Raw genomic sequence first — 18,324 nt, 5'->3', positions numbered from 1 at the left:
ATGGGCCATGATGTGAACCAATGTATATGAGGTGCAGAGGTGCCCAAAGATGTACTTACCAAATCCAATGGATGTGTCATGATGATGGGAACGAGTGTTGTTGGGGGGGCGGAGAGGGGGGGTGGGGGGGTGGGGTTGAATGGGACCTCACATATATATTTTTAATGTAATATTATTACAAAGTCAATAAAAAATAAAAAAATTAATAAAAAAAAAAAAATTATACAAGCTATCTAGTACACTGAGATGACATTATTATCTAAAGTAACAAGCTCTAGACTAGAAAACATAAGGTTAGTTCCTAGTCTGAGGCTAACCAGTTGAACATGTATGTAAGAACTTTTAACTCAATATACTACATCTATTTGAAAACATCCACAATAACATTAACATATATCATCCTGTTGGGTTAGTGGAGAGAATTAGGTAAAAAAATTGAAATATTTTAAAAATAATAAAAATTTATGCAACTAATGATAATTAAAAACCCTAGTTTCAGCTTGAATTCAATTTATGGAAAAGAAAATTGAGAAACTATCTTTTTGTAGAGGAAACCTATACTAAGATTTATCAAGTAATTGTGACGTGATCGTTTTAACATTTATAATTTACTAAAAGATTTATATTACAAATCTGATGTATTGCTCTTTCTTTTCCAAAGAACTGAAATTTTGATAGGCGGCAACTTTTGTTCATCATTATTATACCTATTCAAATGAATTTAAAAAAATTCTGTGCGATATTATTCAGGAACTTAATTACTCATTCATTTCAGAATAGTTTGCCCGAAATTAATTTAGAATTACCATAGTCATTTACTGGGTACTACTCCTTAGCAAACATCTTCTTAAGAAATTGCACTTAAAATTCATTGGTGCTTTTTTTCAATTTTGACTATGATATTGGAATATAAGCCAACACTTTCATTAAAAATATACACTTGATGACATTTTGAAAATGTTTATCCAGTTTCTGGGAAATTTAACAGTAATATAGTGGAAAAGTGTACAAGCTTTTAATTGTTCCAAAATGCTCTTTGATTGCAGAGAAAGTAGCATAACCTTTTGGAGACCAGTCATTCTCTGACGAAATCACTCAAAGGTGGTAGGTTCTCATGAATTTATCCAAACTTAAGTCAGTGGGTTTACCTAAGGGAACAAAATGAAACCATTCCAAACCACACTCCCCCTTCCCCCCCATTTTCAATAGACATTTATCTAGCAATGCCAAGGTGGTCATCTGCGGGGGAACATTCTCTCAATTATTTCATTGACTCTCTGAGCATGTGCTGCTGCTCCACATCCATAAAAGATCTGACACTGGAAAACATTGGAAAATCTAGTTTGGTCAATAGATAAAAAAGAACAAGAATTTCCCAGTTTATCTCTTTTTAAGTGTTTATTAAAGCAAGCCTTTTGGTTATTTCCCAGCTGTCATTGTTACCATTTGGTAAAATGTTACAGCATTTCCAGGCATCAAAATACAGAATTTTATTTCTGGTTAGAGTCCCTTGGGAAATAAATCTGGCCTCATTGCATGGCCATCTCATAAAGCTTTCTGAATCCTACTTTTTTTGTTTCTCTGTTATGTACAAAATCTTTACAAATCCAGGTTTCTTAAAGAGCTTATGTTTTCCAGTTATCAATTTATTTGCATATATTCTGAAATAAGTCAAAAAAAACAATAATAAAGTTCTCTCCTCTTGACTGGAAATAATATTTCAGTGATATTTCTGAAAATAATTATGTAGGTTTCTCTATTGTGAGCTAAATGTAAATAGCCTAAATGACCACTAGCCTAAATGACCCATGTGAGAGCCTCTCAACTGAATTTAGATAATATTTTGTAATCTAAGCCTAGAACAGTCCAAACTGTAGATTTTGAAATTTGATAAGTGACTGAGATCAGAATACGACATTTAAAAATTACTTACTTCAACCCTCAAGCAATCTTTCTTTCTAAGCCAATCACTACTGTGGCCTGCTCATCCAGCCCCTAAATTCAATCAGTATTGACTTAAATAAATTCATACAAGTATAATTCTATCTCAATCTTAATATATAAGAAATAATTTTAAAACAGAACTAAGTATCCCAGGACAGGCTGTTCCAGGATTCAAATAGTTCAACAATACAGAATTTGGAAAAGAGCATGATAAGGTATTTACTTCATCTTCCAACTGCCTCCTGGCAAAAAAAAAAAAAAAAAAGATTTCTTCTAATACTATCCTGCCCTTGCCTCCAGGGCTGTAACATCCTGTTCTCAGAGATGTGGAAAACAACTTCACTTTCCATATGACAAAATTAGCACAAAAATGAACATGCATCAAGGACCAAGAAGGGAATTTTTTGTTCATTTTCCTGGAAAAGAGGATTTTTGAAGAATTCTTATGGGTTTGTAACAAGCAAGAATCTACAGAATTCTGGATATAGAAAAGGGACCTAGAATTGCAGTGATACACAAAATGTTTTTGGAAGAAAAGGCATTTAACAGTTTTGCAAACACTGGGCTGGTTGTCTTTATCTTCAAATTCTGGTAATTTTTCCTATACATGGAGACACTTCTAAAGGATGCTCCCTGGAGCTGCATTTTGAAGGACACATTTGAATTGTTTCTATTTGTGAGCTCTCATGCCATTTAGATGCTGTTTTATAAAGGGTAGCTTTCTTAGCAATTAGGGTATGTGATTCTGGTGAAGGAAGCCACAAAAATACAACATGAGGCAAAATTCTGTGATTTGAGGGAAGAATAATGAGCTATTAAGTCTTTTCATTCTAAGCAATTGGTTCAAATCCAGCTCCACTCAGCAGTTAACGACTTGTTGCCAAAACAGTCCCAATACAGGGTACAGTATTTTGCTAAAAGAGTTGGTGGTCTAAGACAAGCTTCTTTCACAAGTACTTAATGCACTTTAAAAATAAATAAGAAAAGAAAGATCTGTGATATTTACGGTTGGAGGAGAAGTGAGTGGGTTTAATGAGGTCAGATCACTGCATGCAAGCACTTGTTTAACATGGGGGATTGATGGTTCCTTCACGTGGAGTTAAACAAGCCTGTTAGAGTGATTTATCCCTTTTTGGAACTCTCCCATCTTGGGGCAGATTAAAAATGTCAGGCGGTTTTTCTTTGGCAAAAAAAGAAAGAAAGAAAAAAGGAGGAGAGAGGGTTGTGTTTTTCCTTTGGTTTCTGGACAAGGAATTGTCTTTGTTGTCCCGTTGAACAACCCAGCTGACACTGGGATCTTGGGATCATGTGAAACTTGCACTCACGCAGCTAGCATCTTCCTCACCCTTCAATGGCCTTATCCCCATGGTAGAAATAACCGGACTTCGTATACAGAAAGATGTTTCCAAAGGATGCTCTTTGGACTTGTGTTTCAAAGGGCATATTTGAATTTCTTCCATTTGGGATCTCTCATCCCATTTAGATGGCGTTATTTCATAAAGGGTAGCTTACTTAGCAGTTAGGGTCTCAGGAGTGATCTGTGTTCTTCTGCCTTCTTGCTAATTCAGAACTGTGTGAGGGCGAAAGAAAAAATGTGAACACCTAATGGTGTATGTTGTAGGAAAAGGATACACATTGGGCAGGAGGCCAAATGCCACCATCTCCTAACTCTGTGACCTTGGGAGGGTGCCTTCACCTCTTTAAAGTTCAGGTTCCTTATCCATAAAATGGACAGCATAGTAAGTACCTTCCTCATGGGGTCAAATGATGATAGAAAAACCAACACATAAGAGGCATAAAATAAATGTTCACTCAGAACACTTTAGAACATTTGGACATGTTCTAGATACCATGTTATGTATATGCTATATATATCTATGGCATATATGTATATATGCTATATATACCATAATATAGCCTGTTTCTTCACATATGTATATATTTATAAGAAGGAGTGTGGGGGAACAGGTGTAGCTCAGTGGATGAGCACCTGCTTCCCAAGTACAAGGTCCTGGGTCCAACACCTGGTAACTCCTAAAAAATTAAAATTATATAAATAAATAAATAATTTTTTTTTAAAAGAAGGAGTATGACAGAGCCTGCTCTCAAAAAGCAATGTTGTCCCCACTCTGAGCAAGCAGAGGTAAAAATGCAGTCATCACCAAGAGGACACCAAGAGCCGGCACCAACTAAGCCTCTAAGGCTCTCTCGCTATGCCCCACTGGCACATGCAACCCCTACTCTTTGATCACCTTTTGTTCATTTAGTCGTTCAACAAGTACTTACTGCATGTCTACTGGCAACCAATGCAAGGCATACAGCACTACAATATGTTAGTCTAGTTTGAGGAGATAAACAGTAGGAAGTCAATCCATGCTGACAACAACTGGAAGAAGTAGGCTCTATGACTGTGCCCATTATATAGATAAGAAAATTGCAACACAGACAGGGAAGTAACTTGTCCAGGGTCACTCAACTTGGAAGTGGCAGAGTCAATATCCCAGTCTAATATATAAGTCCTTCTATATAGACGCTAACTGAGCAGTCAGAAAGGGCCTCTCTGAGGAAGCAACCTATAAGTAAAGATCAAATGGGTGAATAGTCATTAGGCCAAAAAGAAGAAGAGAGTGTTACTGAAAGAAGAAAGAGAATATGCAAAGGCATGGAGTGAGAAAGAGGGTGGCATATCCAAAGAATATGGCGAACACATGGGCCCTACTGCGGTTTGAAGCTGTGTGCACCCCAGAAAAATTTGCTCTTAAAATTAATCCTTTCCCATGGGTATGAACCCATTCTAAGAGGATCTTTTGATGAGGTTACTTCTGCTAAATGGTGACCCACCTCAATTACGATGGGCCTTAGTCCTATTACTGGAGTCCTTTATAAGCAGAATGAAATTCAGACAGAGAGAAAGAAAACCACAGAGCCAGAAGCTGAAGATCAGTGGAACCCAGAAGAGAAGGGAGAGATGAGGAGATGCCACCATGTGCCTTGCCATGTGATAAACTAAGAGCCAAGGATCGCCAGCAGCCAGCCCCAAATGCCACAGTCTTTAGAGGGAAAGCATCATCTCAGGGATGCTTTGATTTGGACATTTGACCTAACCTCAAAACTTTGGGCAAATAAATTCCCCTTGTTTAGCCTGACCTATTTCACAGTATTTGCTTCTGCAACCAAGGACAATAAAACAACCCCTCTACCATGCTCCAGAAGGACCCTCTTCAGATTTCTCTATCTCATTCCATTCATGTTATCCATTTACAAGTTGTGGCAGTTTGATATTATTTATGACCTCCAAAAAGAGAGAGTATGTTTGTAAACTGGTCTGGTCCTTTGGGCATGATAACCCTTTGATTGCATTAGATTCAGCTGAAATGTCTGATTAACTTATATTAAGTTTAGGGCTTTGATTCCACCACATCACTAGAGTGCAACTCAGCGTTGAGTCCCAGCCTCTTCGGTGGGTTGATAAAACACACTCTCACATGAAAGTGGACATACAGGGAAGAACACATAGGAAGAGAGACAGCTCATTAGACAGGTGGAGGTCCCAGGAAAAGAGAAGAGCCTGATAGTCTACACCTGACCTTGTGAAGAGTACAGAGCAGCTGAGCCAGGAAAGAAAGGAGCCCTGGAGAGAGAGATGAGCCTTATACCAGCCTACAGCTGAGTTCAGAAGAAGCTGGGACCATGGAGCCTTAAGAGGAAGAAGGAAGGCTGGACCCTTGCAGACATCGCCCGCCATTTTGCTTCAACATGTAGCCGATGACTTTGGGTAAGAGAGTACCTTTTATGGTGCCTTTAGTTGGACTCTTTAGAGGACTTGTGTCTGTAAGCTTCTACCCCCAAATAAATACTCCTTATAAAAGCCAACAGAGTTCTGGTACTTTGCATCGGCACCCCTTTGGCTGACTAATACACAAGTATTTATGACTAGACACACACTTCCCCATGAAGGGGCCCTGTCTTAGTCACCCCAGACTTTGTAGAGCCAAACATTGTGCCCAGTGTGAAAGGCCCTGAATCAGGTGAACTGAATGCCTGAGTGCAGCACTACCTATGAAGGTCAATAAAACATTCGTTAATTACAGATGCCACTATATGTGCTTATCCACTTTGGGCTGTGAAGTAGCCCAGTGAAATGGGATGCTAATCTGATGGAGAAGAGATGGGTAAAGGGTTCTGTGTGAAATGACATAGTGGGAAAGGAATGGTTGAGTGCTCAGGGATAGAAGATGCTATTGGAGTTAGTTTATGAAAATGAACCAGTCCCACATCACTTTTCTGCCAAAGGCCAACCCTAAAAAGAAGGTCTCAGGTAACCCCATTGGCAAAAGCAACAAGTGCAAAGAGAGCTATTTGGGCTTCAATTATTTATAAATCAATGTGGCATTATGGCTGCCAGCTTACCCCCCAATGTTGCCAGAAGAAGCAACTCATTTAATGTTTGTGTCAAAGTGGTTTTGAACTGAAAAATCTAGAATATGGACAATACATAGATCATTTCAGCTGTCTGCAAAATGCTACCCACACAGCTTCTTGCAAATATGTGCAGTCCCAGCTCCTCCCCATCTGTGGACTCAAAGCTATTAATTACAGTGTCACCTCTACTACTGCACCCAAACGACTAATGCCAGGATCCAATAAATCTGCACAGTCTTAAGTGGTATTTGGCCTGCTCTGTGGTTTGGGCTGATCTAGAGTCAATTTTAACTCCATTTCCAATGGAATGGACATTAGGATGGTTTCTAGGTGTTAGCAAACTGTACAGAGTCAACTCTTAATGAATTATTTATTTTCATGGGTTTTCCTCCACCCCAAGAAGAAATGGCACTCATTTCTTACCAAACCGGGTCAAAATACAAAGGGCAAGTCATATATACAGCATTCTATTGTACTTCCCTCACTCACTAAAGCGAGAACATAATCAATGACCAGTGGCCAAGCAGCATGGAGGCATCCACCAGGCTGGCCCGCCACACCTCTAGATTCAGCTGGTAAAGAGACTGTGAACCCAAAGGAATTTAGACAGTTCATTGCTTCCACAGACAGCAACAGCAAAGTCAACTTGGTCTCTGCTCCCTGCCTGCCTGTTTCCTAAGATCACACTGAACTGAACTGGAGGTGTCAAAAGACAGGCAGACAGCAATGGGTCACCTTTGCCATTGAGGAGTCAAACTCTAAACTACAGCCAAGGAGTTTTAGAGTCTGATACTGTACCCTAAGGGTATGGGAGGGCAATGTGGGAAAAGCCCGTGCCTCACCAGGGAGGCAGATAACAAGCCATCTCATGACAGCCTTCAAGTCAATAAAAGGTGTATTAGTCAGAGTTCTCCAGGGAGACAGAAGGAAAAGGAGATTATGTAAATATTATGAGATTTATTATAGGAATTGGCTCACACAACTATGGGGATGGGCAAATCTGAATTCTTTCGGGCAGGCCACAGGCTAGGAAGTCTAATGAGGGATTTGATGAATTTCATCTGGCTGGCTGAAGGAGCGATGGAAATCCTTCTGGCTTCTGAAATCCTCACTTCTCCTCTTAAAGCCTTCAGCTGACTGGATGAGACTTCTTGCCTTATTGGAGGCAATCTCCTCAGTTGAGTGCAGATAAAATTAGCCATAGATGTAATCAACTTACTGATGGTTTAATTCCATGAACTAGCCTCATAGTAACAATCAAGCCAATGTTTGCTTGACCAGATGACTGGTCCGGTTGATGCATGAAATTAACCATCACCAAAGGCATCCTGCGGATGAGAATTGGACTGCACACAAGAACTAAATATCTTACTAGGTCCCCGTGGGAATCAAAGCCATTCTGCAGAGACTGCAGTTGAGTCCTGCCACCATGGATTAGATGAGGACATGCAAGGTTGCCAGGGCACCGTGGCAAAACGGTTCCCCTCCAACTCCACACCCAACTTCTCACATATCCATATGACCTGTTGTTGTTGATTCATACTCCACTCCATCAGATAGTCTGGAGACCTGATTGGGGTTTGAGACAAATTCTTCTTATTTGTCTTCAGCAACAATGAACTAAGGACTAGTGACTCCCAGTGGTTGTAACAGTGGCTGTAACAGTGACTCCCAGTAGGATGCTCTCCCAATCTTGAGCCGAGTCAACTAAATAAGTCCTTAATCCAAATGCAGCAAGAGGTATTGGCAATCACACGTAACTCACCTCATGAGAAATAGCATATACCAGTTTGTGTGTGGCAGGCAAGTGTTAACCTGGCTGTGTATTACTGTGCAGTAGGGAGCTCATGGCCTCAAATCTGTAGTTCTCCTAATATGGTCCCTTGATTCAGAAGCATCATCTTTACCTGAAAATTTTCCAAAAAGGTACATTCTCGGGGCCCATTCCAGGCTTAGTAAATCAGAAATTCTGGATGTGGGCCCAACAATCTGTGTTTTACTCATTCTTCAGGTGATTGAGGCATCCTAAAATTTGAGACCCAGAGCTCTAAACAAAATGGCTTGGCCCCTATGCTTTTTGAAGCTATTTAGTTCTAGTTATCATTCATGATTTGTTATTATTATCCTTATTACTTTGTCATCTTCTAGTCAGTCAAGTGTCACTGGGTCCCTCTTGTTATTATCGCCTCCAGCACAACCTCAGTTTCTACTCGTTTTCGTTCATATTTCTGTTTATAGAGAAACCAAACAAAATCAATTTATTTGTCACTCCATAAATACGAATTTGAAGTACATATCTCGGTTCCTCTCCCAAAGAAGTAAGTGAATGGACTTTGTGGCATTTGTTTTTACTTTTTATGCGTCTTTAGAGAAGCCTCAGATAAAAAGAAATTTGAGATTACTAATTACTGAGTGTAGCACCCTGAACACTTCAGACCTGAGAACTTTCTTCTCTAAAATAATAAAAGAGGAAATTATGCAAATTACAAATTTTTCTTATCAAACAGTGAGAGATTATTTCTGGAATCACCTTCTATTAGTGTCCACATTAATGTTTTTGTTTTATATGATTCTTTTTTTTTTTTCCCACCTTGATGTCTATGTTTTACATACTTCAATGGCAGGAGTTTAGGTGTATCATTCTTGTAAAAGGAATATAGAACTTTTCATAGCTTCATCAATCTTCCTAATATTTGACTATTATAGTTCCACATAAGAAACCCATTCTTCTTTGAATAGAACCATATAAATTGGACCATTTACTTCTTGCTCTCTTTCAGAAAGTACTATTAAAAATTAGAAAATATCAGAGAAAAGTCATGTGTTGGCCATTTGCGGTAAAGAAGAGATGAGAACAGTGTATAAAATAAATGAGATAAAGAATAGATTAAAAGCATTACTCCTTTAAAGTTATGAAAGTTTCCAGTACAAAGCAGCCACCAAATTAAATGTATCATAGAGTACAATAATAGAGCAGATTGCAATAAAAATGCAAATCCTTACCTATGTGGGAGGAAAAATAATCACAGCAAAATATTGTACATCAGAGACTTGACTGCTTTAAAAAGAAGTACAAATTTTAAAAGATGAGTTCAAATTTAAGGAGAAAACTACGCCCATATTAGAAAGAGAGAGGAACAGACAGAATATTGGTTGGAAGTGTGGCTCTTGGCCCAGATGTGCAAATACCATCCACGCCTGCAACGGGCCAAGGCCATTCTTGGTCAAAATGGAGAGAAAATAGAGAAAATCTGATTCTTGGCTCATGCAAGTCAGAACGCGATCAGTCAAAAGTCCTTTCCCCAGTTCCCCAACAAGCTGTGAAGTCCTTATTTAAAAGAATAACCACATCCTGTGGTCTTTTCCTTGAACATTTTATTTATTTTTTCAAATATTTTCAGGATAAATCAAATACTGTCATAAATTTCCACAATCTGGAGCTTCTATTACTTACTCTATGGGTTGGATCAAATTACTATCTAGCCTCAATATGGGTGTAAAATGAATTTTCTCAAAACTGCAAAAACTGTCATAATAGTAAGAGTTTGGGGCGTGTATAATTTGTATGTTTCCCTTAAAAAAACACTTTATAAGTTCTTTAACACATATCAAATTCAGATTTATATTTATTGAAACTTGTTAGCCAAATGTATCATTTATCACTGGTTTTCATATCCACCAGAAAAGTGGGCTATATTTTCAACATGTTTTCTAGTAATGGGTAAAGTTGTTTGCTTTCACACTTCCCTGCCAATACATATTGAAATACTTTTTTTTTTTTTTTTAAGAACAGAACAATTAAGTCTCAAGAAAAAGCTATGTGTAGGGGAGAGGTCTTGTTCCATAGCCTTTCCAATTCAAGCAAGGCAACTTCAAATTTGCATTTGACTAACTTTTCTAAAGAAATATTTCAAGAAAGTAGATGTGGTTCAAGCGACAGAGCTCCCACTTATCACGTGGGAGGTCCCAGGTTTGGTTCCCAGTGCCTCCTAAAGAAGGAAGATGAACACACAACAAACAGACACAGCAAGAAGGTGCAGAGAAAAAAATTAAATAAATCTTTTAAAAAAGAGAGAAGTATTTCAGAGAAATTAGAGCCAACCCTAGCAGTCTTAGTGATTCAATATCTGGGAATTCAACTGTCCTAAAGGTTTCTTTCAAGTTCTTCAGTCACACAGGGTCCTTAACTTGGTACCAGGGAAAATTAAAAAAAAGAAAACAGCTACTCTTTATAAAATAAAATTTTTCAGAAATCATTTAGGATGCTCATACAAACATCACTTTCCAGCATTTCAGGTAGAGGCCAAATGAGCTCAGGGATCTTAGTTCAATTCTTGTAAATAATATATTGAAACATCACCCAATTCAATCAGAGAAGTTTTTGTCATTTAAGAATGAGCCTTCCCAAGACCCAAATTTAGAAATCTCTTAGCTCAGCAAGTAGAGCGCATATGAGCAAGGATTCACGGTCAGACCAGAGTGAGTAAATTCCTAGAAAAGATCACTAACCCATCCGTTTCTAGCACAGGGAGTGGAAAGCCTTCAATAATTAAAGTCAAATTATAGCTCATTTTGAAAGTTATAAAAAACCTTAAAAATCCAACAGGGACAAATAGATGTCTTTCTTTTTTATACAGTGAGAAGGGAACAACACTTAAAGATTTGACATGGCTGTTTCAAGTTGAACAAGATGATTTCCCTTCCTTCACCAGAAGCATTCCGCATAGAACTGTGTCGAACAGCGCTTTGTCTTGGGTTTTAAAGAGGCAGGGGATGTGGGAGGGGCTGGAATCTCCAGCTCATCAGTTGCCATTGCTTTGTGATATATTTCTAGTCCTCCCTTCTGTAAATCGAAAGCTTACCTGAAAAACAACCGAATCTGGGCTACGTATTCAGATTCTTTGAGTATTGTAATATTAAAAATCCTTGCATGTAGGTTCAGTTTACCATATCTTAAACCACTTTGTACTCATGCCAGGGATAAGCTTTTGGCTAGGGTGCTTGTTACAGAGGACAGACAAGATGAAAAACTTGAAGCGATTTCCAAAGAACAGAGGATAGGCTGGCTGCAAAAATCCTCCCTTGGAAAAAAAGACATCCTTTCTGTTTCAACTCTACACCAACTCCCAGCAATGTGGCTCTTCAAGTCTTATAAAAAGAAAAGCCCCCACAGAATAAATGTAAATCAACTGTGCATAGCTGGAGAAATGTTGAGCCTAACTCGCCCTAACTGACAAAAAGGACATAAAAGAAATGTTTGGTGAGCCCCCTGTCATTTATTATATCTTTCTTGAACATTTCTGGTGCAAGGCAAGATTCCCTGAGCATAAGGTCATCTACAGACCCACCGGGTCTAAATCAACAGGGCTTTGGTGAAATATATAAATCTTCAAGTGATGAGCAAGAAATGCCTGTTTCTAAGCAGGGCAAGACATACAAGTACATCTAGATATAGCCTGAAAAGCAGCAGCTTTGTGTTCCTAAATAACTCTAAGGCAGGTGTTCCTAAACTTTTGTTGTTTTTGTTCCACAGACCCCTTCTCCAGTCAGGTGAAAACCATAGACCCGTTCTCAGAAGGTAGCAGCAGATAGTTTTATGACACTCAATATTGGAGGTCAGAGAAAAGAAAGATAATAAGTTGATTTTTTTTTTCAATTTAAATTCATGGAACCCCTGAAATTTTTCCATGGACTCTTTGGGGGTCCATGGACCCTTGGTTAAGAATCCCTGCTCAAAAGGAAATGTGCTGCTTACCATTGATATATACACGTCTTATCCCCAAAATACTCTCCAAATCTTTTTACCCATCCTTGCTCACCTTCTCACAGGCTTGACATATAAGCAAACATAAGAAGAAGAAAAGCAAGGACCAGAGTCTATTATTCTAAGAATAAATAAGAATTTAGGGAACACCATGGTTTCCAAAATTCTTATTTATGCCCTGTTCTTCTCCATCCCTGCCTTTTAGCTAATGACACAACCTTTTCTTTCTCTTTCTATCACCTCCTACACAGCTAGTGTCTCTTTCCCTCTATCAAAATTCTCAGGAAAGGATATGAAATAAATGTATAACCTTAAAGCGAACTTAATTCACATTTCCCCGATACCGATGAGCCTTGGCACCTTTTCCTATGTTTATTCACTTACGAAATGGCTGTCAAAATGATTTCCTTATTTATACAATGCTGCCTGTTCAAGACGTTTGCCCAATCTCCTACTGGATTGTCTCATCTCATTTTTCTTATTGATTGACAGGAATTGGGGCATTTTGCATTCATGGTTAAAAATATACTTTTGTGAAATAAAATAACGCAACCCCTTTTGAAGGTCTTTCTGGGACAAGTGAGGAGGTGGAAAGATTTAGGTATAGGGCTTTTTTTCTATTCTTCAGCAATCATACAATAATATCTATCCCTTTCCCTGCCACAGCCTTCCTCATAGTTGCATTTGCATGGACTTGTGAAATACACACAAGCATGCATGTCCCAAGTTACTGCATGCTAATTTTTAATATTCTGTGTTTTCTTTTCTGATTTTCAACTTTTTTTAGCGTGTACTTAGAGGATAAGCTTGCTGTGAAGCAATTATCTTTGGGTTAAAGATAATTGTTGCATACTTAAGTTTATTGACCAAATGCAGACTCTTTTAATAAACCACGACAATCACTACCATCCTGTATAGGTAGTGGAAAATGCACATTAGCCATAATATGTATCAGTGGGAAGCACTTACCCATGAAGTACCTAGACATTGAATCCCTGGGTATTTGCAGATGGAAACTTTGGTCAACTGGGAATCTTGTTATTAATCGCAATTTCATGCAAATTGATTTCCCTGTTGCCCTGCTATTCTGCATGCTTTTTCCAGGCTGTGTCAATATCCAGGAAGAAATGAATGGATTAATTTACAAATGCAAAAGTTTACCAAAAACTGTGTTCATTTGTGTGTATGTGTGCACTCAATCCCCCATCAATCTCCCTTAAATTTCAATCAACAATTTACCACAGCCATATAAAGTTTTCACAAATGTTCCTAACACAGGCACCTCCTCTCTAACTCACAGAGTTTTTTTTTTTTTTTTTTCAAATAAAATCATGGCATGCAGCCGGGGATTTTTTTTTAATCTATAACTGTGGGATTTATGGAATATATCAGTTGTACCAATCAGTGTAAATTGACACTTCCAAGCCAACTTTGAGGTGATAGCCCCGTAAACATATTGTTAAAGTGTAAACTAACGTACACGCTTACAGAATACAATGGCTTAGAGAATCTGCTCATCGACTTTTTAACTTTTAATCTAAAACACTTTCATTCCTACTCAGTAGCATTAACCACAATAAATACCAGGTTTTTCAGCAAAAGGAAAGAATGCTCTTTCTTCATAACCCATTCCTGTGGTGAAAATATCAACATGGGCAGTGAAAAAATCAAGAATTTCTACGCAATAAAATGTTACTGATAATCTGTTGGAAAAAATACGGTGAGTGAAGAGTACAGAGATTCGATTTTTAAAATGAAGTACTCTTTGCAAATTATAAGAAATTCAACCAATTTTGCACATGGTTTTCTAAGAAAGTTATTTCAAATACTACTTTTTCAAACAGTACCACTAAAATCACAGAAACACAGACAGGCTCTCTATTTCCTCCTTTGTAAAATGAGACTCAACTCAAAGGCTGCTAAGTAGATGAAATGGAATAAATATATGAAAGTATCATTCTATGTAAGGGACACACACAGGAGCCAATTGAGAATTTCCTTTCTTTCATTCCTTTCATGAGTTGTAAAATTATTATTATTAAGTTTAAATGTTAGCTTACTCAAAATATTTTTCCAGCAATTTTTAGGCCGTGGTTGACATAGCTTTTGTGTGATGACCAGTTACAACAGTTATTAGGTTTCACATTATTATTAAATATCAATTCCATCATACTTGTAGAAGCCTTAAAAGGTTGTGAGATTTTAACTTTTGAGTTTTAGCCTTGGCTGCATGAAATGCACCAATTTACTAAATGTCTGAATAATAAGAGAATCTCTAACTATAAAATAGTTAGAATATAGAAAGTCAGGCTAAAAGTAAAACTCCAAAGGCAAATGTTCACATCTAAAAAAAAAACAATCAAGAAAGCTGCTGTTGTGTTTTATTATTGTCACAAAATAATGTTTTGCCTATCTTAATCGGTCCTAATATAGGAATTATGATGAATAGAACTTGACAATGCTTTATAGATAATCTGATAACCCCCCCACACATAAGTCATAAAAAATTGAGCTACAGCCCATATTCAAATAAAAGTGATCTGAATCATTTATAGCATTTTTTTTGGTAAAATATTAACAGAAAACAGACCATTTTATAGATGATTCTCTTGCCAACATTACTACCTTTAGGACATCAAACTCTCATTATGAGTGATAAAATAACAGATAAAACATCTGAAAGTTGAGATATGAAGAATGATCCACTTTTCTTTGCAAATTTATACATATAAAACTATATTTTCTTGCCAAAGAAAATATTTGGCCATTTCCTCCTATGGCTACAGTTCTAGTGGTTATTTTAAAAATGTAAGAGTCCCAAATCTCCATAACCTATCACACTGGAGATAAGGGATAAGGGCTAGTATCTTCATTTGGTAAGCTGTTCCCTGGCTATACTTCAAACAAAAACAAACAAACAAACAAAATAACTTATCTAATATTTTAAATCTTGTCCAGTGATCAAAACTCATTTCCCCAATTCCATCTAAACCAAATTTCTTTTGCAATTATGAGAAATGAAACATAAGGTAACCAGAAAGAAAAAGTAATAATAAGCAAGCTAATTTCAGTAGCAAGAATTCACTCCGTAAGTTACATTTCACCTACCGGGGCACCTGGGCGTTTTGTGGGCCACAGCTGTGCCGCTGACAGGTCTTCCGTTGGGAGTAACACACCAACAGTACCCCGTGTAGCTGTGACACTGGACCTGTCGAGAAATAACACAACAGGGCAAAAATCTCCGGGGTGTTCAGCGCATGCAGGGCCTTGCCATTTGCGAGAGGTTCCGCTTTCTATAGTATCATTCAGATAAAGGTCTTAAATGATTGAGGGTTTCCTAAGTGACTGCATTTGAATCCTCAGTGAAAGAAAATGTTCCTCTTGGCTGCAAAATTTTAGCCCTACGAGGGGACTAGAAGCACTTTTATCAAATGCTTCGTTGGACCCTGGGCACGTTAACTGCTATTGTATTGAACCTCAGGATTTTGGAGGTGCAGTCCAAGCCCTCATTCCTCAAATGAAGAAACTGATGCCCAAGGAAATTAAGAGTCACGCCCGGCCCCTTTCAGTTAGTCAGCAGCAGCGACAAAGAAGATTTGTGGCCCAGCTACTGGCGAGAGCTCACGAGAGGGTCTTCCCATCCCATTTCCTGGCTCTCCACAGCACCATCCTGTCACAAAAACACCCAACTCAACAGAGCTGGGCGCTCTCTTTGGCTCCAGTATCTTTCCATTTTGCTCTCTTGGGCTCTCAAAGGTCAAATGAGTATTGTAAGAATACATGGGGTGTGCGTTATTATCATCTGATGAACAGTAGGCACGTTAGATAACAGATCTCATTTGGTTTTTTTCTTACCCAATTAGTTAGCACTGTATTTCAAGAATGTATTTCCTTAAAAAGGAAACACAGCATTCGTAAGCTGGGGCTGTCACACTCAACGTGGGTTATTTTCTTGACACTGACTTTGCTCACTGTGGGATCGTAAGCAAAGTCATGGAGCATGGCTTGGCCTCTGCTTCCTCATCCGCAGACATTTCAGGTTGGGCTAGAGAATCACTGAGCTCACTCCTGTTACGTAACTTCTAGCGTGTGCTCCATATTCACTAATATTAAATTAAGATTAAATGGTAAACAATGAACCAGCTTAGAAAGGTCGTCTACACCTCATGAGGATGTCATCCCAAGTTAAATTCATATGGCCGTGGACGTGAATTTCAATGGCGATGATAAAATCACCTGCCCTGACTAAAGAGTAAATAAACTCCCATACACATTTATTTATGAAAAGGAACCTTGTTCCTAATAAACTGCTAAGATATAAAAGCACGATCCCCACCCCGTAGAGCCCTTGAGTCTTCTTTCATCTATCTTTACCATCTCCTCTTTAATGGCTTCCTCCCCTAATTGCCCAAGTGCAGAACTTCTCAAGTAAAGTTTGTAACCTGGCTGTAGGTGCCGTCATCGTTGCATTCTGGAATGAACACTTGCTGAAATTCCTTCCGGGCTTGTTCCTGGGTGTATTTCCTTTCTGCCACACACCTGGACACATCTACAGCAAAGAACAGAGTAGAAGCAGCCATCACGCAAGGTAAAGAACACCGAGCAGACCTGACATTTTTAAGATGCAAACAAATGAGTCACAGACGAGCGCTGAAATTGCTGAGCCTGGAAGGGGCCTCTCAGACCATTTAATTCTCTTTGGCTCAGCCAAAGTGATCCTCCCAGCAGAAGAGCAGATGCTTTCCTATTACGCAAAGGTATTGTCATCCTGATGAAAAGCTGGTGAGGTTTTAAAAAGAGCAGGTATCATTCACTACATTTAACGAATGAGGAGACTTGGGCTCAGAAATAATGATTCAGGTTATTCAGGGCGAGACATGTGCACCTGGCTTCAAATGCCCCTAAAATAATGGAGAAATATCTGCTATAGTTGAGCTAGCTACAGACAAGCTCTTTGCAGATCCAAGGACATTCAACTGAGCACACCAAGATCAAGCCCAGATGGAACTTTGGGAGATGGGTGTAGAAGTCAGAGTTAAAAATCGGAAACCATACCAAGAAGCAAAAAAAAGGGAAGGCGGCTTTGGCACATCTCAGAGATCAGTGGGGGTCTTTCTCACCCACAGCACAGGCCCAGCGAGAAGTACCTAATCTGAAGCCCACCTTGAAGATGAAATGAGGACTCTTTCTTCACTTCATTTTAGTTGCCTAGGATTCAAAAGTCGGTATTAATGTCCGAACTCTTCCAACTTCAAAGGAAAAATCTGATGATACATTATGGAAAGGGATCCAATAGTCTTAGCACTTCTCTCACTCTGCTCCCAATTTTTATGTATTCATGTTAAAATTACTATAATTTTATAATTGGCAGTAATGCGCTAGGTCTCAGCTGCTTGGGAAGATACTCTCTGGGACTCAACAAACTAGTAAAAAATTGACAAGTTAAAAACATACAAGCACATCTAATATTTTTCTGCAAAACACTAATTAGGAAATGCAGAAGCAATAAAATCAATGATGCAAGATCTGTGTGTACCCCATGTACTGCAGTGGCACAGAAATGAGGCAGATGGTTCACAGAGCCATTGGTTATCTCATTTCTCTTCTCATCTATAAACACAGAACTGGGCTATATCTGAGAACTAAAAAGTATCTTACTTACTGGTGCTAGTCTCAGACTTTCAGTAAAATGAGTTAAAGGTGTGAGCTCAAAATTAACAAGGGCTGATCTTATAGAGAACCAGGGCCGATAAAACATGTCCTCAGGAGTCAAACATTCCACCATTTGAAAAAGAAAAGTTATAATGTTTGCTACGACGGGTTTCTAGCCCTAGGAACACCACCGCAAGTAGATGTTTTACTTCTTTGAGCAGTCATGAGATAGAGCTCACTTGAAATTTTAAAACTTGAAAAGAATGGGTTTCCCAGTTTTCTTTAAGTGTTTCCAGATTTAAACAAGTGAATCTATCACGAGGAGAGCTTAAAGGCTCCCTCAACTTCAAGAGCGATGCTTCCTCCAACGTTGTCCACTCTCCAAGGTCTTTGCATGGTGACTTTTTGATTGCCTAGTAGTTAAAGATAACTGCTGGCTAAGACATTATGCCAAGTGGGCATCGACTCAAGGACTCTGGACCACTTTGCAAACTGTCTGGCGGTAGCAGGGAGCTGCATATGGACTTTGCAACTAAAAACTC

General features: G+C 38.5%; 1 protein-coding gene across 3 annotated transcripts in view; it reads right to left on the bottom strand.

Annotated features, from left to right (window-relative positions):
• SMOC2 (SPARC related modular calcium binding 2) overlaps window positions 1-18,324 on the bottom strand; it is a 222,728-nt gene that overhangs the window by 122,113 nt on the left and 82,291 nt on the right. For all 3 annotated transcript variants that reach the window (XM_004464421.4, XM_004464422.5, XM_071212535.1), the window contains exons 3-4: window positions 16,573-16,679; window positions 15,239-15,338 (exon numbers count right to left, since the gene is read on the bottom strand). In XM_004464421.4, coding sequence (XP_004464478.1) covers window positions 15,239-15,338; window positions 16,573-16,679 — 207 coding nt within the window. The remainder of the gene's footprint in view (window positions 1-15,238; window positions 15,339-16,572; window positions 16,680-18,324) is intronic.

This window comes from Dasypus novemcinctus, chromosome 28, assembly GCF_030445035.2.
Source record: "Dasypus novemcinctus isolate mDasNov1 chromosome 28, mDasNov1.1.hap2, whole genome shotgun sequence".
Taxonomy (NCBI): domain Eukaryota; kingdom Metazoa; phylum Chordata; class Mammalia; order Cingulata; family Dasypodidae; genus Dasypus; species Dasypus novemcinctus.
The sequence above is the reverse complement of the archived record's forward strand: the minus strand, read 5'-3'. Positions and strand labels throughout refer to the sequence as shown.